The 20,224-nt window shown below is 28.5% G+C and overlaps 1 protein-coding gene across 5 annotated transcripts in view; it reads right to left on the bottom strand.

The window, feature by feature from the left end:
* The window catches only part of AP-1gamma (adaptor protein complex 1, gamma subunit), a 158,270-nt gene that overhangs the window by 97,971 nt on the left and 40,075 nt on the right, over window positions 1–20,224 (bottom strand). For 3 of the 5 annotated variants that reach the window (XM_075364566.1, XM_075364565.1, XM_075364567.1), the window contains 2 exons: window positions 8,240–8,301; window positions 2,722–2,905 (listed from right to left, as the gene is read on the bottom strand). In XM_075364566.1, the coding sequence (XP_075220681.1) occupies window positions 2,722–2,905; window positions 8,240–8,301 (246 nt within the window). The remainder of the gene's footprint in view (window positions 1–2,721; window positions 2,906–8,239; window positions 8,302–20,224) is intronic. The other 2 variants (XM_075364568.1, XM_075364569.1) reach the window with 1 other exon arrangement.

Raw genomic sequence — 20,224 nt, 5'->3', positions numbered from 1 at the left:
TAAATGGGTTTGCTCATTTCTGTTAGGTGGCAGGCTACATGGAGGTTATAAAAGGCTTTTAGTTATTACATAGTGCGCTGTAGTCCTACGATTTCATTTCCCATGTGGTCATTCGTTTATTTGTAAGTATGTCTCAGTCATTGTGTGTTGCTGTTCTGCGTTTTGGTTTTAGTGTCCGTGATTGTGTTTATTTTACTTACAAATTATTTTATACAGTTATAGTTTTTTATAAACAATTTTTATTTACCTGAAATGTCGGATCAGCCTAGTACAAGAGGTGGGCAAATGTTGGAAGTTCTGGATATATTCACACAATTAAATAGTGGATCAGAAATTGATGACAGTGACGACCGGATTACAATGTTACTGCTGGTACATCAGACAGTTCAGTATTTACTGAGTTTTCATTGTGAATTTTATAAATTTTGAGGAGTGCATTTTATTACAAATTACGTTTTTACATTTTTTATAACTTAGTTCTAGACATCTAAACCGTATACATGCAACTTCAAAATAAGATCTATTAATAAACCTTGTCATTACTCACATTATAAACTCTCGTGTTTCATAATTTTCATTTTGGCCTATTTTTGAAGAAACTATTGGTGTTGTAGCTCCACTAGATTACAATTGTTCAGAGTTTGACTGTTTTTCTGTCTTTTTTTTTAATCAAGAAATGTTTCATTTAGTGAAAAAAAAAACAACAGGTACACAATAAATAGAATTAACAAATTAAAAGGTCTGTTAGTCTGAAAAAAAAATCCATGTGGAATAAATGGTCTGGGTTAAACTAAGTGAAATTTATAAAATTTTTCTATTATGCACACAAGTGTTTAGTGAAGTTGCCTAAAATCAAAAGTTACTAGTCAGCAGATCCCTTTACTGGAAGCAGTTTAGCAAGTTCGGTTATGAGCCGTAACCACTTTACCAGTATCTTGTACATGCTACATTTAAACAACAATTTAACAAAGTCCATAACCACAATGATCATGACCCATTACATAAAGTACGACCATTTCTTCATGCAGAGTTGTCATCAAAGTTTCAAGCCTAATGCCAACCTCACTGGTGATGAGGGCATTTGACCTTTTCATGGTAGAACTCATTTTAGGGTGTGTGTGTGTACATATATACATATATATGAAGAATAAACCTAATAAGTATGAACTAAAATTGTTTATTTTGTGTGACTCTGCAACAGGATATGTTTTAAATGCTGACATTTATACTGGAAGTAGTGGTAATGCTGACAATTCTATTTTCCAATGATTAATATAATAATTATTTTGGTAAAGGTCATTGGTTTTCATGGACAGATTTTACACTAGTCCAAAACTTTTCAACTTTGGGTACAGCCACAGCAAATCACAGAGGTATACTGAGTAGTTTTAAAATTAAAAAACTGAAGAAAAGAGAAATATTTTTCTGAAGAAACAAACATTTATTGGCCAGCAAATGGAAATCTAGTTGTGATGTACTCTCGCTGTCAACTCAACATATGGCAACAACTTCTAAGGTAACCGTTAGAAATAAAAAGGATCAAACAGAGATTTAAAAGCCAGATACTATACTGGATTATAATTACTGTAAAGCAGGAGTAGACAGAGCAGACCAGCTTATCAGTTACTACCCACTTCACAGAAAAACTAAAATGGTGGAAGAAGCTATTCGTCCATATTTTTACGATGGCTGTAGTTAATGGTTCTGTAATATACAAAACAAGAACATAGCAGAACATAAATTTGATCGAGTTTAATAACTGTTATTGGCACAGTTACTTTTTAAAGCCAGAGAAATGACACAAGATGAACCGACAACTTCAACCAGTTTACATTGAACATCGGCTCAGCACTTTCTTACAAAAATTCCTCCTACCCAAAAAAAGGAGAAACCACATTATTGTAAAGTTTGCTCAGATAAAACTAAACAACAAGATGGGAAAAGAAAAAGAAATGATACCAGGTGGTGGTGGTGGTGCAAAGATTGTAAAGTTGGTTTGTGCGTTCCAAAATGCTTTGAAGTATTTCACATGCGTGCGAAATATTGTTAATTACAATATTTCCAAATTTTTTGTTGGATTTTGTAATGAATAATGTATATAAGTTGATTTAATTATAGTTATGTAATGTAATTAGTGTTAAAAGTAGATTTTAGAAATGCAATAGTTTCAAGTTCCAAGTTCGAGTTTCAAAGAAATATAAACAGTGTCAAAGTTCCAAAAAAATTTTTTTCATTGAGATTCAGTGGTTGATTGGTAATACCATACTTTAAAATTTATTTAAACAATTACAAAAGGGAGTACCATCAAATTAAAAACGAAGAAACCAGCTTCAAACAGAATACAAAAATGTAAGTGATGTATTTTTACTTTGTTTGTTGTAAGCTCCCAGAAAATGTTAAAAGCCCCCAGGCCACAGCAGACATGCATGTTAAATATGTCCAGTCCCTGGAGAGTAAGCGAATACTGAATCCCCAGGCCCTCATGAAAATGCATAATAAAATCTTGCAGGGTCCAAAGTGTTAAAGAAGACAGTGTAACTGATGAAAAATAAACGATCATTGTGCCAAACAGAAGGATAACAATTAAAAGACTTAACCGAAGGAAACTTATAAAAGAAAATATGATAAGGATTTTTGGTTTTAGTAACAAACTTTTTAACAATAAATAATCAAATAAAATCTACAGAATGATAATACTATAAATAATAACAAAATTCTCACCCTAGCATATGAATATAAAGAAGTTTTGCTATATTTCTACATCTCCACACACTATCTTCTTCACGAAATGTTGAACGTATTGTTGCACATTCTTTATTAATGACTGCTCGTTCTTCAGCCGCTGTTCTAGCAGCTCTTATTTGTCGAATCAGGTCACGCAAACGCACTGGACTCGGCATTTGCACTGAAACAAAATCAATTTGTCACAAATTAACATTTAAATCAATTTAATGAGTGATTTTCGTTGATATTATCAACCAAATTGATCATTTCAGAGCAAAACAAAATGATTGCAATACAAAACAATCTATGAATAAACATTAGTCCATATACATGTATGTGTGCAAGCACATACATATACACAACCAAATTAAACAAAACAAAATCATTAGTTACAGAAACAAAATATATTTAAAATAATAACAATAACAGTAAAATAAGTGGGTAAAATTGTAAAATTATCCAATTGCAGAAGTGTAATAAGGCAAGATTAGAAAATAAAAATCAACACTGATAAAATCTGAATATAATATAATAAATTATAAAAATGTTTAACTATCTGTCTTATATATTATAAGACAATTTGTCTTATAAGTTATTTAATATAATTTTGATAGCTTTGCAATTCTCCTAACTGCTTGAAATTGTTTTTAAAATGGAATTTTATAAAAAACTGAGGTATAAAAAATATTACTTTTTCTCAAAATTTCTGGTGACTTAAATTTAATGTCTGAGAAAGTATTGCTTACCGATTCCAAAACTATAAAAAAATAAAGCTATAAACTAGATTAGTATATTTTAATTAATGTAAATTAAATAAAATAAAAAATTTATATCTATCTTACCTTCAAATTTATGACAAATAAAAATTATATTACTAGATTTAAAAGTTGGATCTAGAAATTCAAAGTTATTAAATGGAATCTTCTGCTACAAACTTACATATATACTAAATAATACTTTTTTTTACACAAATTATTCCCTTACTTTTTTATGAAAATGCTAGATCTGCCCTTTAAGTAAATTTCCCAATCTCAGAAACATGTAGTACATTATAGGATGGCATAGGTATTAAAACAATGATACCAATTAGAATATTTGGAATAGAAACAGATATTTTAAAATCCAATATCATTCATATAATTAAATTTTCTTAATGGTTACCTTTTAGAAGAGATTTTAGGTATATATCTTAAAAAAAAGAAAAAACAATTCACCATCAGATTCGATTATTTCCATAACAATTAATAATAAATTAACAACTTCCACAATTTACTCAAATTATCAATTAGATCCCTCCATTTTACCTTCCCTTAAGCAATACTGCTAAACGGAGTTTCTTCATCGAGGCAAACACATGGATATATTAAATAACATGACAGATCAAGTTCAAACAAACTGTAGGATAATTCAGGGTGCATTAACTGGCAAGTAGATAAATGGTGGAAGCAGACTGTAAATACTTATAGTAGCTTTGAGGGTAAAAAAGATTACGATAAATGATCCTAAAATAATCTGAAATTCAATGATTAATACCCTAGTGAAAGAATGGAGAATTGCACAACCATACATAAAAAGTAAAAAAATAAAAAACTGTTCAATAATTTTTGCTGAAATTCATAGACACTTATATTTAAGTCATAACATTACTTTAAATGAAGTTTGGTAAAAAAAATTACCTCTTATAATCTTCTCCCTCATAATTTAAAGGAAATTACAAACAAATGATAATTATTAGATCACTTAAAATTATAAAACAAACAAGCCAAACTCCTAAAAATGATGCATAGTTAATATAGCGTAAATAACAAATGAAGGTTTTTCAAATTTAGTTACACAGTAATATAATATTTACAACAGAAAAAATGTCTTAACACGTAAATAAAAAAGCTACACCATTTATTTATGCTTCTGAATTTTCCATTAGTTTGAAATGAGATCATTTAGCATCAACAGATGCAAATGTTTTAACCAGCTGTGTATGCACACCTTTCCATGACAAATTTAAAAACTTTTCATTTAATTATCATAAAATAAAAGCAACTACTAAATAAAACTGAACTATATTCACATTAACATCAAAAAATAATTTTCTGCAATGGTAGAAAATACAAACAAACTTTGGAAAAGAAATATTGTACATGTGAAAATGCAAGGTAAGATTAATCATCAATACATACATAAATAAATAAATATATATATATATATATATATATGTATACATGTACAGAAGTAATAATACATTTCTTATTTCAAAAAAAGGTAAATAAATAAAATAATTATATATAAGTCGATTTTTTGTCTTTATTAATTTATTTGGCAAATAATTTGACTGATATAAAATTATTAATATTAAATGATTCTTTTAAAATACTGGAACTTCTTTCCATAGAATCTTTCAGAGCTAATTAGCAATACTTTCTTAGAATGCAAGACAACTCTTTTAAAAAGTTTCAGAATTTTGCTTGTAATATTTTATAATTTTTAAGTGTTTGTGTTTTGTCAGGTTATATAACAAACCAACTCAATAGTTATTACTGTTCAAAAATATTAAAAAAAACGTTTAGAAAACCTAGTTTTATTCTTAATAAAATTTAAACTTTCTTGTAAAACTTCTATCGGCTGTCTTTCTATGATGATGAACTTGATACAATCAAAACTAGCACATGTTAAAATAAACATGCCCACGTGTGTGTAATATACAATACACAACAAAATTTTAAAAAACAAATCTAGTGACAAAACATTAACCATTCATACAAAACTGTCAATTTTTACAGGATGTAAGGTTGCTGGGTCACTTTCAAAACCACAACAAAACTGATAAGATATGACAAATTAACAAAACACAAAATAATTATAATTAAAAAAATATATATAAGTACATAAATGAAACTGCAGCAACTACACAAAATACCTCACTGGACAATTCACCAAAAGGTAAAAAATAACAAACACTAAACATATCAGAATATCAACCTTTGTAAACCACTTCATAGAAACAGTAAATGTAAAACAATATTAACAGTAATATGCACATTTCACAAACACATTTGAATATAAAATATATATACTAAATCTGAAGAAATACATTAAATGAACGAAGATAATACAGATGTGTTTGACCATATATTAAAGAAATTTCCACATCAAGACTGATATCATAAAACAATATACCATCTATCACACAACTACTGAAGGAGCTGGATGGCAGCTCATAAAAAGAATCATTTGAAGGCATAATTAAAAAAAATGTAAGTATTTTAATTTTTTTTCCAAAAATATGACAAATAGAAAAAAACATTTTTCTCAAAGATACTACAATTTAGTAAAGGCACAAAACAAACTAACAGGATCACACTAAAAACAATAAAAAAATAATTATGAAAGTTTAAAAATAAGCTGAACCATCTCCTACCACACAAAGACCAACCACCAATTCACTAATGTGCCATTGTGAAATTAAGATTCACTACACATCATCTAGTTTATGTAATTAAAACTGAACAAATTGGTTTATGGAAGCCAGTTGAGCAAAAACCCTTTTTTTAGTGACTTAAGTGGCAAGTTCAATTTCTAAAATTCCTGCTACTAGTTTACAAAAAAAGGCAAACACCATATACAGTGTTTCCAAGCGTTAAGAAACACACACAAATAAAAAATTATAATACAAGAAACATATATGGTAGATCCCTGATTTGTGTACATTCTCAAAATGATCAAATTATTACAATCTTCTTAAATTACAAAAAATAAGTGATCAATGGAACACACAAAAAGAAAGATTTTATTGCTGTCTGTTCATATATCCTTGAAATGCATTTCAACTTGGTAAATAATTCCCTTGACTAAAACTTGCTGCTTTCCTATAAATCAACCCATTTTCATTTCTTTGCTACTTTAACCAGTTTCACTTTCACTGCATTTTATAACCCAATTAAGTACTTTTTAACACAACTAAATCTGTTTTCTCATGTAGCCTGATCTTATTCGTAAACCATTCACATAACATTTTAGTAAAAAAAAAAAAAAATCACTTGTGTTTTGTAAATATTAATTTAATCAAATAAATTACCAGCATAATTAGGATAACTAATAATTCTTTGTGATGAAATAAGTTTTTAGGGATTTGAAAACATAAAAAAAGAAACTGATAATCTAAAATGTCCAAGGAGGTGAGGTGATTCAATTTTTTAAAAATCACTTTTTAAACTAAGAGGATATGAAAATGAATAAAATAGATGCAAAACATAAAGTATTACATTTACCTAAAAGTAATATTACAAAATACCAATTCTGATGGAAAAAATTCATGAGACTCATATACTAGAAATACAAAAAAAATGTTACAGACCGATTAAATACAAAATGTAAATTAGTTCATTTAATCCAAACCAGAGAATTATTTCTGAAAATGCATGGCCATTACTTCAAATAATAAAACTAAAGATTTATTCTGCTCAGAAAAGGGATTGATTTTGAAGACGAAGTTAAATTACTTAACATTAAAAGACCAAATGAAGTTACTAGTATGAATACTCAGCAAGTTTGACATTAAATGCTGATGGAATCCGATCTTTACTGAAATACTTAACTTATCAAATAAATGCTGATGTCAGGGATGTAATAAAAAGTATAAGCAGAGAAAAAATATGCCTGATTTCAATGTTACAAAAAAAAATATATTACTGTTTTTATTTAATATAAAATAAAATTTTTCAATTGAAATACTGCAATTTAATTCACTAGAGAAAAGAAATCTGATAAAGGAGGAATCCTGCAGTTGAATCGGCAATAACATATCTGTGCAATGCTTAGGATTTTATTTAAAACTACTCTGCAGAAAACAATCATATCTCTCTCTCTCACTTTCTTTCTTTCTCTCTCTGTGTGTGCACGCACGCGCAACCATAGAATCTACACTGTGGTTGACATTACTTATATAATCTCTCTGCAAGGTAAAATGCCACACTATATTAAATATAGACTTTACCAGTACACAGACCTGGTACTTCAGTTTATGGTTTGACTTTTTGTACAAACTCTGAATAGGAAACAGGTCCTTGATTCTATCTCTAATCACAATTAAGAACTGATATCCAACAACCCAAATAGTAAAATGGCTGAAACACTGGCTATTAGGTGCCAGCAAAGTGCTGTCACACATGAAAACAGAATGATAATAGGGATATTTTCCCTATTACCTATCCAATAGAGGAAGAAGGGCAGAATAAGGAAATTGTCAATTTGACAGTGACAGCTGCCACTGACTGGAATAGTATCAATAGTATTTGTTAAGTATCAAACTCCATATTACTATGCTATTTGTATCTGTTAAACGTGTCTTTGTTTATAGCCCCAAGCTGCTAAGAATACATCTCAATTTTCTATTAGAAATAGAACAGTCTCTTTCTCACTTCCAGTTGACAACATACTATAAAAATAATAGTATTAATCAATTATATTAGTATTAAAAGGATATTAATTGTTTCAAATAAATAAAAATTAATCAACTTACCTCGTTCAACAGCATCAAAGATGACCTGTTTGATAGCAGCCATATTGAAAGATGGGTTGAACCTGATAACACAAGCACACGCAAACAAGTTATAACATGCAGTGAAATAAATCATCATCCATATTAGTTAATTTATTATTAAATTCAACAAATTAGTATTGACACTGTTAATATAAAATACAAAATTTAGGCAATACAATAAATATTTAATTATATATATATATATATATATATATATATATATATATATATATATATATTATATCTTTATTGAAATTAATCTTTCCAAGTCATATTATTTTTCTATATTAGGTGGTTAAAATTAATAGAATTTTAAAAATATATATCTTTATACAATTTTACTTTTTTTAAAGACAAATCAAATAGATTGGTAATACTGGTATAGTAATGTTGTTTTACACTCTACTCTATTTATAATTACAATAAAACAAACCTCTTAACTATAAGTTGTAATTCAATTTTTGAAAATAAAGAATAATTCAGGCAAATTACCGTAGGTCAAATGAAATTAATGACAAGTTAAAGAATAGCACCATTTTGGTCCTGGATTAAGATGGTAATCTCTACCACTTAAAATTTGTTTTAGAACTAAATTAAGATCTCAAGTAATGGCATCATATCTAAGAGAAATATAATAATTAAGGCTGATGACCAAAGCCATGATCTATGATTAATTTCTTGTAAGCCACTACAAACTTAAGAACAATGGTTGCACTTTAACATAAAAATGAGCTTTTTTATCAGAAAAACTTTTGTATTCTGGAACATAAGAAGGATTACATTTGTCAAATTTTTTTATTATGAATCACTACAATGTTTTGGAGAAGCCTAAACAACTCTGATGAGCAAAAAAAAACCCAGTGGATCATATGCAGCAGCAGGATGTAATTTTACAAATATGCTAACAGCAAATTAAATATCTGTAGCAATTTTTCTAGAAAATCTTTACTCATCCATCCACAATCTTCATCTTACATTGAACAATTGCCAAAGACCTTTTATCAACAATATTATTTATAATACTGTATATTACTGATTGAAAATGATGTAGGCCCAGGCAAATTAGCCATAATAAAACTATTTAACAAGACAGCATATTTAATCTTTATTTGGGAGGGAAAGAAAACCAGATTACTGCCTATAAAATACAGACAACAATATCCCACAAAGCATATAAACCTGTGAAATGCAGTAGATACCCAACTTTACAAGTGATACCTTTATTCTATTCACTACAGGGAAGCTGAATTATACACATCATTATTTTCAGAAAAAAGTAACTCAGATAAGTGTCTCTTGTACCTCAAATATTTTATATAAGTCACAGCCATTAGAAAGACTAAGAGACATATTAATGTATCCTTCTATCAAGAAATAATGCATCATATAATTTTACTTTTTTCAACACAGGAGGATGCAATTCAGTGGTATGGCATTCAGATATCCAGAGTATTTCTGGGTCAGTGAGAAAGGTCTCTTCAGTGAGGAAACCTCTTCATTCATCACATTCCCTTATTAGGGAATGCTAGGCTTATTAGCCTAGCTGAGATATTTATTATCTTGAAGAAAGGTCATGAACTCTCAGAAAAATGATTTATTCAATGACAATGAAACTAACACTACCTTTCAACATAACCCCTGGCTATAATTTGACATCTGTCCCATTTTCTCTGAGCTTTTTATTCCAGTAATAAAGAACTGTTAACCTTGGTGTTAAGCCATTTTGGTAATGCATTCTTGATCTGCTTACAGTTGCTGAACTTGATGTCACATAAAAACTCATTGAGGACCATAAAAAAAATCTGATATTGTAAGGTGGATATGGTAATACCTCCCAATCCAACTTTTGAACAGCTTCCTGTATGTTTTGGGCAATATAAGAACAAGTGTTATTGCAGAAGAGTTCTTTGTTGAGAGAAAACCAGTTAGTTTCTTTCTTATTATGGGTTTTCACTTTATTTTCTAGCATGTCAGAATAATACTTGCAACTGATTGTAAAGTCACTCAGAACTCAATGTTGTTCTTCCAAATACAATAAATTGGATCTTCATACTGCCAAATTACTGTTACCACCACTCTGCTAGCTGATGTATAATAGGTTTTGAATTTTTCCTGGCAGGAAAGTTGTATGTTTCCATTCCATACACTTGACATTTGGATTCCAGTTCAAAATGATTCATAAGTTATTATGTGATCTATAAAATATGTTACTGTCCATTGTTTTAAGATCTGTACAAATATGAATTCAAGTGTTTTAATGATTTTGAGTCAACTGTCTCAGAACCACCTTAAACATGTTTTGCAATATTTCAGTTTATTGTGGATAATGTAATGGACAGTTGCAATAATCAACACTACAAATTTCAGCAATTTCCCAAACTTTTATATATCCGTCCTGATGAATAAGATGATTAAAATGCAACTTTATAAAGCATCAAACAAAACTTCCACCAGACTTCCACTACAACAAAACTGGTAACAATTGTTCTGTTGAACTGGTCAATGTACTTACAAAAAGTTTCAGAGTTAATACACTTTTTACCATACTTTAGCACCTGCGAGTGAATTTTGGCCAGTTTTACACTTTCAGAAAATAAAAATCTTATCACAGCATGCTGTTCTTTCATGGTATAAGTTTCAAAGCAGCCAACACTTTGAAATAAAACAATAGAGCATATAATATTCGAAATTCTTTTTAATAGCTGATATTTTTTTTCTGTCAGGGGAATTGACTTTAAAAACAAATATCTTCAGTTTATTCTATTAAATAATTTTTCTGCTGCTGTCATTTGTCTCTTTAATTATTAAACAACCCTAATATACATAAACATACAAGTAAATCACAGGAAAAAAAAGCTGAAAGAAAAGAGAAAACACAATAAGAGGTTCTAAACAGACTTCATAGAAAAAAATTAAATCAAGATGATGAAAAAATCCACCTCTCAGAAATAAAAGTAGCGACAAAATATAGACAAAGAAGTAAATTGTTAAAAATATTTAAAATAAATCAAGTATAAACAGTATAAGAAACTTCCACCAAAAAATAAGAGTATCCAAGAAACTAATTAACTATGTCATCGCCATAACTGCCGACAATTCTACTAGCCAGTTTAAATCTTGGCCAATGTAACACCACTTAGCGTATACACCAGTTAAGGAGAATGAGATGAAATGTTGTATGACATACCTAACAAAGTTACAGTGGTTAAAGTAATTGTTATTATAACCCAAAAACCAGGTGTAAGAAATATTGGTCACCAGAAAAGTGGTACTGAAATGCACTGCATTTGTTCCCAAAGGAAAGAACAACCCGTTAAGGATACCTGTTGCTGACCTAATTATCAGCCATCATGTACAATACATGGATTATGCAAAACAGTAATGTCTCTGCAAACACATAACCACAGATTCACAGTAAGCTGTAAATGTTAGGAACACTATTTGCCATCGTTACAAGATATAACTTCCATGAACAGTAGAGATCTGAAACATTAGTTGCCTGTTCAAATTATTTTTATAATGCATCTGTGTATCACTTTAAATTGTTTTTAATATTTTCCAATAAATCATTTATTATAATTATTTAATGATGATGAATGAAAGCCACTTAAAATGTAATGAAAGCTGTAAATTTTCTTATTATAAAAAAACCAGCATTAGGGAAGCAGGTAAAGTTAAAGATATATTTGTTATTAGACATATAAGATGCATAAACACCTTATCATCAGAATGGTGTTTGTTACTTCATAGAATAACTAAAATGACTCCATTAAAAACATAATTTTCAACTCATTAAATGTTTAATCAAATTAATACATTTCAATTCTGCTAATTGGTATTACTGCTTGTTCATTCATTTCATTTATAACTATTTTCCACAATGAAATTGTGTAAATTTTAAGCAAGTTAAATGAAATTCCTGAGTTACAATCTGATGATAATTACTTAGCACAAGTCAAATAACACAAAAGTAAACCCTCATTCATAATATCAATTTGAGAATAATAATAATTCTCATACTTAATTATACAGAATAACATATTGTCATACTTCAACAGACACTATAAATTATTTTACATATCTTTGATTCTATGAAATAACAGAATTATACAATTAAAAAAAATATTTATTAGTGAAAACCCATGCAATGGTGAACAAAACTGAAAAAAGTTAACTGGTGCTAATAACAAAAAAATATATGATATTAAATAAATATGAAACAAACCTACAACCATAACATTTATTATAATTCATTCCTGACGCAAGCTACATCACTATCAACTGAAAAACATGTTTAATTTTTTCTTACATAATGTAATTCCTTGTTTATTATTTTTTTTATACGTACAGAATAAAAAATAATACATAACCAAATAAGTTTTTAACCTAATAAAGGTTACAGTAAAAAAAAAAATTATGCTTTGTAATTTGTTATTTGTCACAGGAATGAAATCCAGAATAGAAAATGCTCAAAAACACAATTAACAAAAACCTCAACAACTAAAACTAAATGTGCATTTTCAACTGTTAAACAATCATTTTCAAAAAATAAGAGGTAATTACTAATAGTGAATACATAAAAAAAAGAAATATTGACAAATAAAAAAAAATTTAATACAAAACTGATATTGAGAAACCACTACAGTAAAGATTTTTCCACTGTGCTTATAAAATTAGAATATGAAAATTTTGGTCCAGATAAATGATTATTATTATAACTGAAAAAATTAATAATTAAAAAGATATTTAAAATTAACTGAATTTGGAGGTACAATATATATATATATATATATATTTATATACACACAATAAATTTTTAAGTTTAATTTTACAATTTTTTTTATTGCCATATATTACTGAACATTTAAATTTAAATATTAAATAGCACATCATAAAACATACCCATTTTATGATCAAAGTTTCATTTATTGATTCCCTTGTAGCTAGCTGTTGGTGATGTTAGTTGAACAATCAGAACATGCACCCAGTTTTAGATGTTTATTATTTTAAAACAGTCTTTAACTAATTTCTGTAAATGATTTTATATCAATAATTGCTAAAAGCTTAAATCTGATTATATTTTATAATTAATGATTGAAAAATAATTTTATCACTACAATTTTACTGACCCACACCATTAATAATAGAGAAAAACTTCATTTATGCTTAGTTATCAAATAGCACAGTTGAATCCTAAATATGTTACAGAAAACCCCTTCCTAAAACTTACTTAATATAAAACAATAAAAAATTATAAGTTAACTCTTTTCATTAATATTTAATTTCCAAGTTGCTCACTCTACTTGGAAATCTTTTTTTTTGCATTAGTCCATTACACATTATAACATTTTTATAATATACATTTTTGTTTATTAAAAAATAAAAAATTTAGGTATTTATTTAATTTACATTTTGAACCCTTTACTGTACTGTACTGTTAATTTACAATATATATAAGTTAATTTTAAAAAAAAATATATATATATATATATACACGCAATAAATTTTTAAGTTTAATTTTACAATTTTTTTTATTGCCATATATTACTGAACATTTAAATTTAAATATTAAATAGCACATAAAACATACCCATTTTATGATCAAAGTTTCATTTATTGATTCCCTTGTAGCTAGCTGTTGGTGATGATAGTTGAACAATCAAAACATGCACCCAGTTTTAGATGTTTATTATTTTAAAACAGTTTTTAAGTAGCATATAAATAATTATGAAAAACATAACTTGCTCTTAAGTCAAGATAATCAACTATATAATTACATACAACCCGACATGAGGAACAAATTGCTCCTCAAACTGCCATGACATTTAGAAGAATAACAATCATATCGAGCCAGTCCTACAAAAAGAAGGTGAGGATTGAAGTGATTTCCCAGAAGTCTACTTTATTGAAGCTAAGCATGACATTGCCTACCAACAGGGCAAATTCACACAATACAAGTGAAATCCAGATGTAAATCATGATACTTATGCTTTTGTTATTATAGGGTTGACATAAATTAATGTTACTTTAAAACAAAAAAAAAAAAACAAGTCTATTACCTTTTTACTCAAAAAAGCTTCTTCCACCATGACTTAATCATAACTGTAAAAAAAACTGAGGCAGCTAATCTAAAAAAGCAGAATTAATTTAAGTAAACTATTCATTGTACAGAATGCATTTACTCAATAATTTTAACTTCTAATTATGAAGAACCAAAACATCTTAAATTAAGTACCTAAAAAATTCACGTACACCATACCATGCAATAATGTTCATTTTCATCATAATGTAGCAATGTACAGCAAAAATAAACACATGGTTGCTCCATGCATACTTCGTAACCTTGATGTTTTCAATCATAGAGAGCACAGCATGTTTCATACATGGTGACTCTGCATGACATGTTTAAAATCATAATCAATTCTAAAATCTATACTATTGTATAAAGAGGAAGATGGTTTTTGTTTGTTTGGAAAAAACAAAAAACTATTCAATCAATCACAACCAAATTTTTACCCATGTTTCTTGGCATAATTGAGAAGGATTTTAGATATATTTCATCTAAAAAAAAAATATATATATATATAAATATATATGTAGTAGTGAAGATTTGCTGGCTGAAGTACAACAAACTTTAATGAATTGAATTAATAAACAGTGAACTATGAGTGAATGATTAGAATCAATCGAATGAATAATATTACAAAAATAATGGAATTAAATCTACGTTAAAAAAATATTAAAAAAACTAAAAAAAATTTCCGTTTCACAATAATGGGCTTCTCATGGGGACTGCATGTGAGGACAAAGTGGTGAGGTATGCGAACACCTCGTGGGAGGCTAGATCAATCATCACCATCAACCAGTAGCAAATGGGGTGCCCCTGGGACGCTGTTTTGGGAGGTGCAATGGGGTGCTTTTATAATATCTCTGCAAACAAGCATCCGATTTTCAAAATTCAAATGGGGTATTTTTTAGTACGTTGAAGAGTAAGTTTTGCATGCATCAGGTACACTCTGGATCAAGCATGTCACGCTTAATCGGAAATGTATATATATATTTTATTTTTACTTTGTTTGATCTAATGAAATATATATCTGTACATAGTCCACAGAGGAGTATGATTCTTAAAGAATTGATTTTAAAAAAATAAATACATATATATAAAATGTTTATCTGTTTGTTTGTTATCACATCATGCGAGAACTAACTGACTCATTACTATCAAATTTTCAGTATACTTTCATGTTATACCAGTGAAGGTTTTAAGCCATGGACCGAGGCCCCAGCCCCCTTGAAAGTTAAGATATTAAAAATATTCATTATTTCTTCGCCCCCAAGAAGGGTGAAGTTGTGAATTAAAGATATTCATTAAGGAAAATCCTTTTACTTCATTATTATATTTCTGCCACCATGGTACAGAGAAAGAATTTTTCGTTGTCAAAGGTGTGTGTGTTTTTTAGTTATCATAGTTACTATTATTCTATCTTTTGTAATTTACTTCCTTTTTCAAGTTTCTATAAAGCCTGAATACTATAATTATGATCTATCAGTATTATTCCCATGACCATGAAGATAATGTACAGTGCGGGGTCCAGGGGACGAAACCCTCTCGGTAGATGAGAATGGCAACCAAAGCAAGCTCTCCAGGTGTCCAAGGTGCTGGTCCCCCTGACAAATTGGGAATGGCAAGTGAAACAAGCTCTGCGGCCATGGGATAGGCCCCAAGGAGCCCCTAAGTTGGCTCTGGGATTCGCCTGGGCTGACCTGGGCCCAAGGATCCAGGTTCTAGCTAGATGGGCCAGCTAGTATAATATAATAATAAAAGAATGATAATAACACTCTGCTAACTTTCATGACAGAGTAGTAGCATCTGAATCTTTCATTTGGGTGGGTGTGGGTTTAAATTCAGATCAGGCATTTTTACAAAATACAAAATTCATTTCTTACCAAATAAGATGAAAGATAATTCCTTGCCACCTAATTTCTAGCCAGGTCAAAAAATGCATAGTATTTTTGGCATTAATCAAGTTGTTTTTACATTTCTATATGTGTAATATATTTTAACTGAAATAAATATTAATGAATTAAAAGTTTTATCATTAAATTACATTATACTTTTCTACTGATATTTCAAAAAATCTTGACTGTGAAGGCAAACAAAAGATCTGAAACTCAGCAGTGGAAGTGTTAAGAGAGATTCTCTTATATAAATAAAAATCTGGCTCATCATTTATATTCTATGAAATAAATGAGGTACATACAAGTTCACAAACAGTCAAACACATATTGTTCTTTTAGTCTAGTAGACAAGATTTACAACACTATACACAATATTCACCAGACTTTAATATTACTTAAAACTGACAAAAACATTTAAGAATCAAGACACCACAAGAACACAGTATTCTGAAAACTAAGAAATAATATTGCATCAATATTAGGTACTATGCTAACATGCATAATTATCACAGGAAACCAAATAAAAGGACTGGAGTGCTCAATGTAATTTACATAATAGGAAGTTGAATAAAAAACATAAAAAGATACTGTAATCAGCATATATGCAGTATTTATGGAATATCACTTATATCACAACAGAAGTAAGAAAAAGGCCGAGAACATAGTTCCTTAATTACAATGTGGCAAAAATACAGCAATAAATTAATATTGGATGTTCAGGATTTAAAGAAAAAAAAGTCAAGCTTCTTTTTAAGATAAAAACAATCTGGTAAGTTATAATTGCATGAAAAAGCTAAGTAATAGAATACTGAACACTTCAAGCTAGAATTTATAGTAACAACATTTTGAGGAAAGGCTACAAAAGATAAAATAACAAAACAAATTCTCAAAATATATAAACAAAATAACACCCTTCCCATGCGCAAGTAATAATGAGCCAGATACATTCAACTAAGGTCATAAGTAAAATACACATATGACACTGCAAGCAAATAACATAACAGCTGTAGAAAAATCCCCATCCCCACTAACTGGTAAATCTTTCATTACGACATGAAAATTCATTTTTCAGAAAATAAATATAGGATAGTAATAAGAAAAAATTAATTAATAACACATATATGAATATATGAAATGTAGTTAGGGAAATGCAATAAAGGAGTCCTCTAAGAATAAAAACGAATGAACAAAAAATTTGATACAGGTTAACTAATTTCAAGAATTTGTAAGTATTTCAATTTCAGTAACATCATCAACCAAAACAGAACAAAATTAAGGTATATATGAAGCAGAAAAATAATGAAAATAAAACTGGTATAAATTTGTCAGCCAATAAAAGCATAAATAATCATAAAGCATAATTAAATGTTAATGAGGTCTCTGGCTCTTGAGACCATTATTTTTGCCTGTTATAAATTACTAAATCTAAATCCATCTAAAATTTTGAACCTTTGTAATTTTTAAAATAATTGCCACTCTGTTGATCTCATTGGTGGAGTGGTAGCGTCTCGGTCTTTCATCCAGAGGTCCTGGTTCAAATTCTGGTCAGGCAGAGCATTTTTCATACGCTACAAAATTCCATTTCCATATCCCTCACACAAGCTTCAAGCTTATGCGGTGATATAAAGCAAAGCAAAAAAAAATAGATTTACTGAATTAATAATTAACAATATCTTCAATAAAAACACATGGTGCATTGTTTTGTTTGTTGTATGTGCTCACATTTTTATTTTAGCTGCTATTGTGGCACAGAGCAGACCATGTGGTGCACCAGGTGGCTATGCACAGCCGTTGTTGGGCACTACAATCTAGCAGAAAAAAATTGAAATAATAGCTGTATAGTAAATTGTACTGTGTACTAAATAAAATAAATAGTACATTATTTACTTAAACACACCAATTCTTTTTTTACATTTTGTAAAAAAAACTGTTGTAGGCATAGATTTTTTGAAATTTTGTTAGAAAAATAAATAAGTATAGAAGCACCATGCTTCTTAATATGAACAATGTATATATATATATAATACGTAAATTTATTAATCCTTTTACTTCATTATATTTCTGTCACCATGGCAACAGAAATATAATAAGTAAAATTACTAATCTTTTTTTCTTTAATGAACATCTGTAAAATACTTAATATTCTCACAAACATGAGGATACGAATGCATCAAAGGTAAAGGGGGCAGAGCCCCCTGGCTAATAATTAATAAATCTTAAATTAATAACGCGGATTTTTTAAAAGCATCATTATGAAGACATGATATACCACTATAATTATTATTAGTAAAGATATAGAACACTGTATTGGTTACATAAAAATTCAATGATATACATTAGATAATAAAAAAAAACTACAATGGGTAGAATTTTTACAACAATTTTTTTTCTTTTATTACATGATGGATACGGTAGAGAAAAGCATTACATATTCCTTGTTACAATCAACTTTTATATCTTCCAGTTGACTCTCTTACACATTTTAGCTCTCTCTTCATTATAAATATAATTACATTACAAAAGGAAGAAGACAATGTGTTTAATTTTCTTAGGATGATGCAAACAATTTTACAAATCCTATTTTGAGAAAAATTATGTTATAAACCACAAAAATTTGTTTAAAAATTCTCAACCTAGCTGTATTAAATATTGTTCTTTAAAATATTTGTAATATTAAGGAATTAAATATTTATATATCTGTCGGGCTAGTTTTTATACTAGGGAACTTTGACATATGGCTTTAATAGCAATATATGTAGTTGTTTTGTACTGTACATATCACATGCTGAAGTAAAAATGATTTCAGAAAAATTACTACTTTATTTAAAGAAAAACTAAAGACAATTCAGGTAAATTTAATTTTGAACACACAAAATTCACTGAAAGGATGAAGTTATATGTTATTAAACAAATATTCTGACTTTATTCTTATTTATTTATATTCTGACTTTGTAGTAAGCTTAATCAGATGGTAAATTTCTCAAGAAAAGACACCCAATTACCCTACAATTATTACCCTACTACATATCAAAACCTAAAGCAACTTGATCATTTTTAATATATTAATGCAGATTGTTAAGCCTGATGCAATATTACAGCACACTTTAATAACTGCAGGCAATTTCCATACAACGATTGAAAATTTATAATATCTATATATTTATTTAAAATAATTAATTTCAAATTTTTACCACTAAAAGCAGTTCATTCAATTTCGACTGAATTTAGTATTTTTACTATTATCTATGATTCCTTAGGGCCGTCCACTCATATTCAACTATTTGAATTACTGTTTGAGCTATTTATACCATTTGCCGTAAAGCAGATAGTAATTTTATTATCTTAATCAGATATATAGTGTGATATACATATATCTTTATGTTTTTATTTTGACCTTAGCATACAATAAAGGATTTTTCATTTTAAGATGTATTTTAATTATTTTTAAAAATGTTTCTGTTCTTAATTAATTTTTAAAAGACACATGCATCGTGTCTGGCCAATGATAACGCTGAAGCGTTTCTCGCCCAGAAAAAAAAACCATTATTAAATTTTTGCACATCAATAACTGTGGCAGCAACTTCCCATCTCGTAAAAGAAAAAAAATTAGTTTAAAGCAAGCACTTCAATAATAATGTCACGGAGAATTTCAATAATAACATCAGGAGTTTACTACAAAATCCATTTGTTTTAAAAGAAAAATGGAGTGGTATCATACACCCTCAAATGGGTTTTTATAAGAACTAATAATGAATCATAAGGACTAAGTGAGGTAATTAACTGGTAACTCACCAAGTTGGTCTATGGTGAACACATCGTCACCGCAAATCAGCTGATTTCAAAGTCGAGCTATCTAAGGTTCAAATCCTAGTAAAGGCATTTACTTTTATACGGGTTTGAATATTAGATTGTGAATACCGGTGGTTTTTGGTTGTTGGGTTTTAATTAATTACACATCTCAGTAATGGTCAACCTGAGATTGTACAAGACTACACTTCACTT

This window comes from Lycorma delicatula, chromosome 4 (assembly GCF_047948215.1).
Source record: "Lycorma delicatula isolate Av1 chromosome 4, ASM4794821v1, whole genome shotgun sequence".
Classification (NCBI taxonomy): Eukaryota; Metazoa; Arthropoda; class Insecta; order Hemiptera; family Fulgoridae; genus Lycorma; species Lycorma delicatula.
Note: the sequence above shows the minus strand (reverse complement) of the source record. Positions and strands in the feature narration are given on the sequence as shown.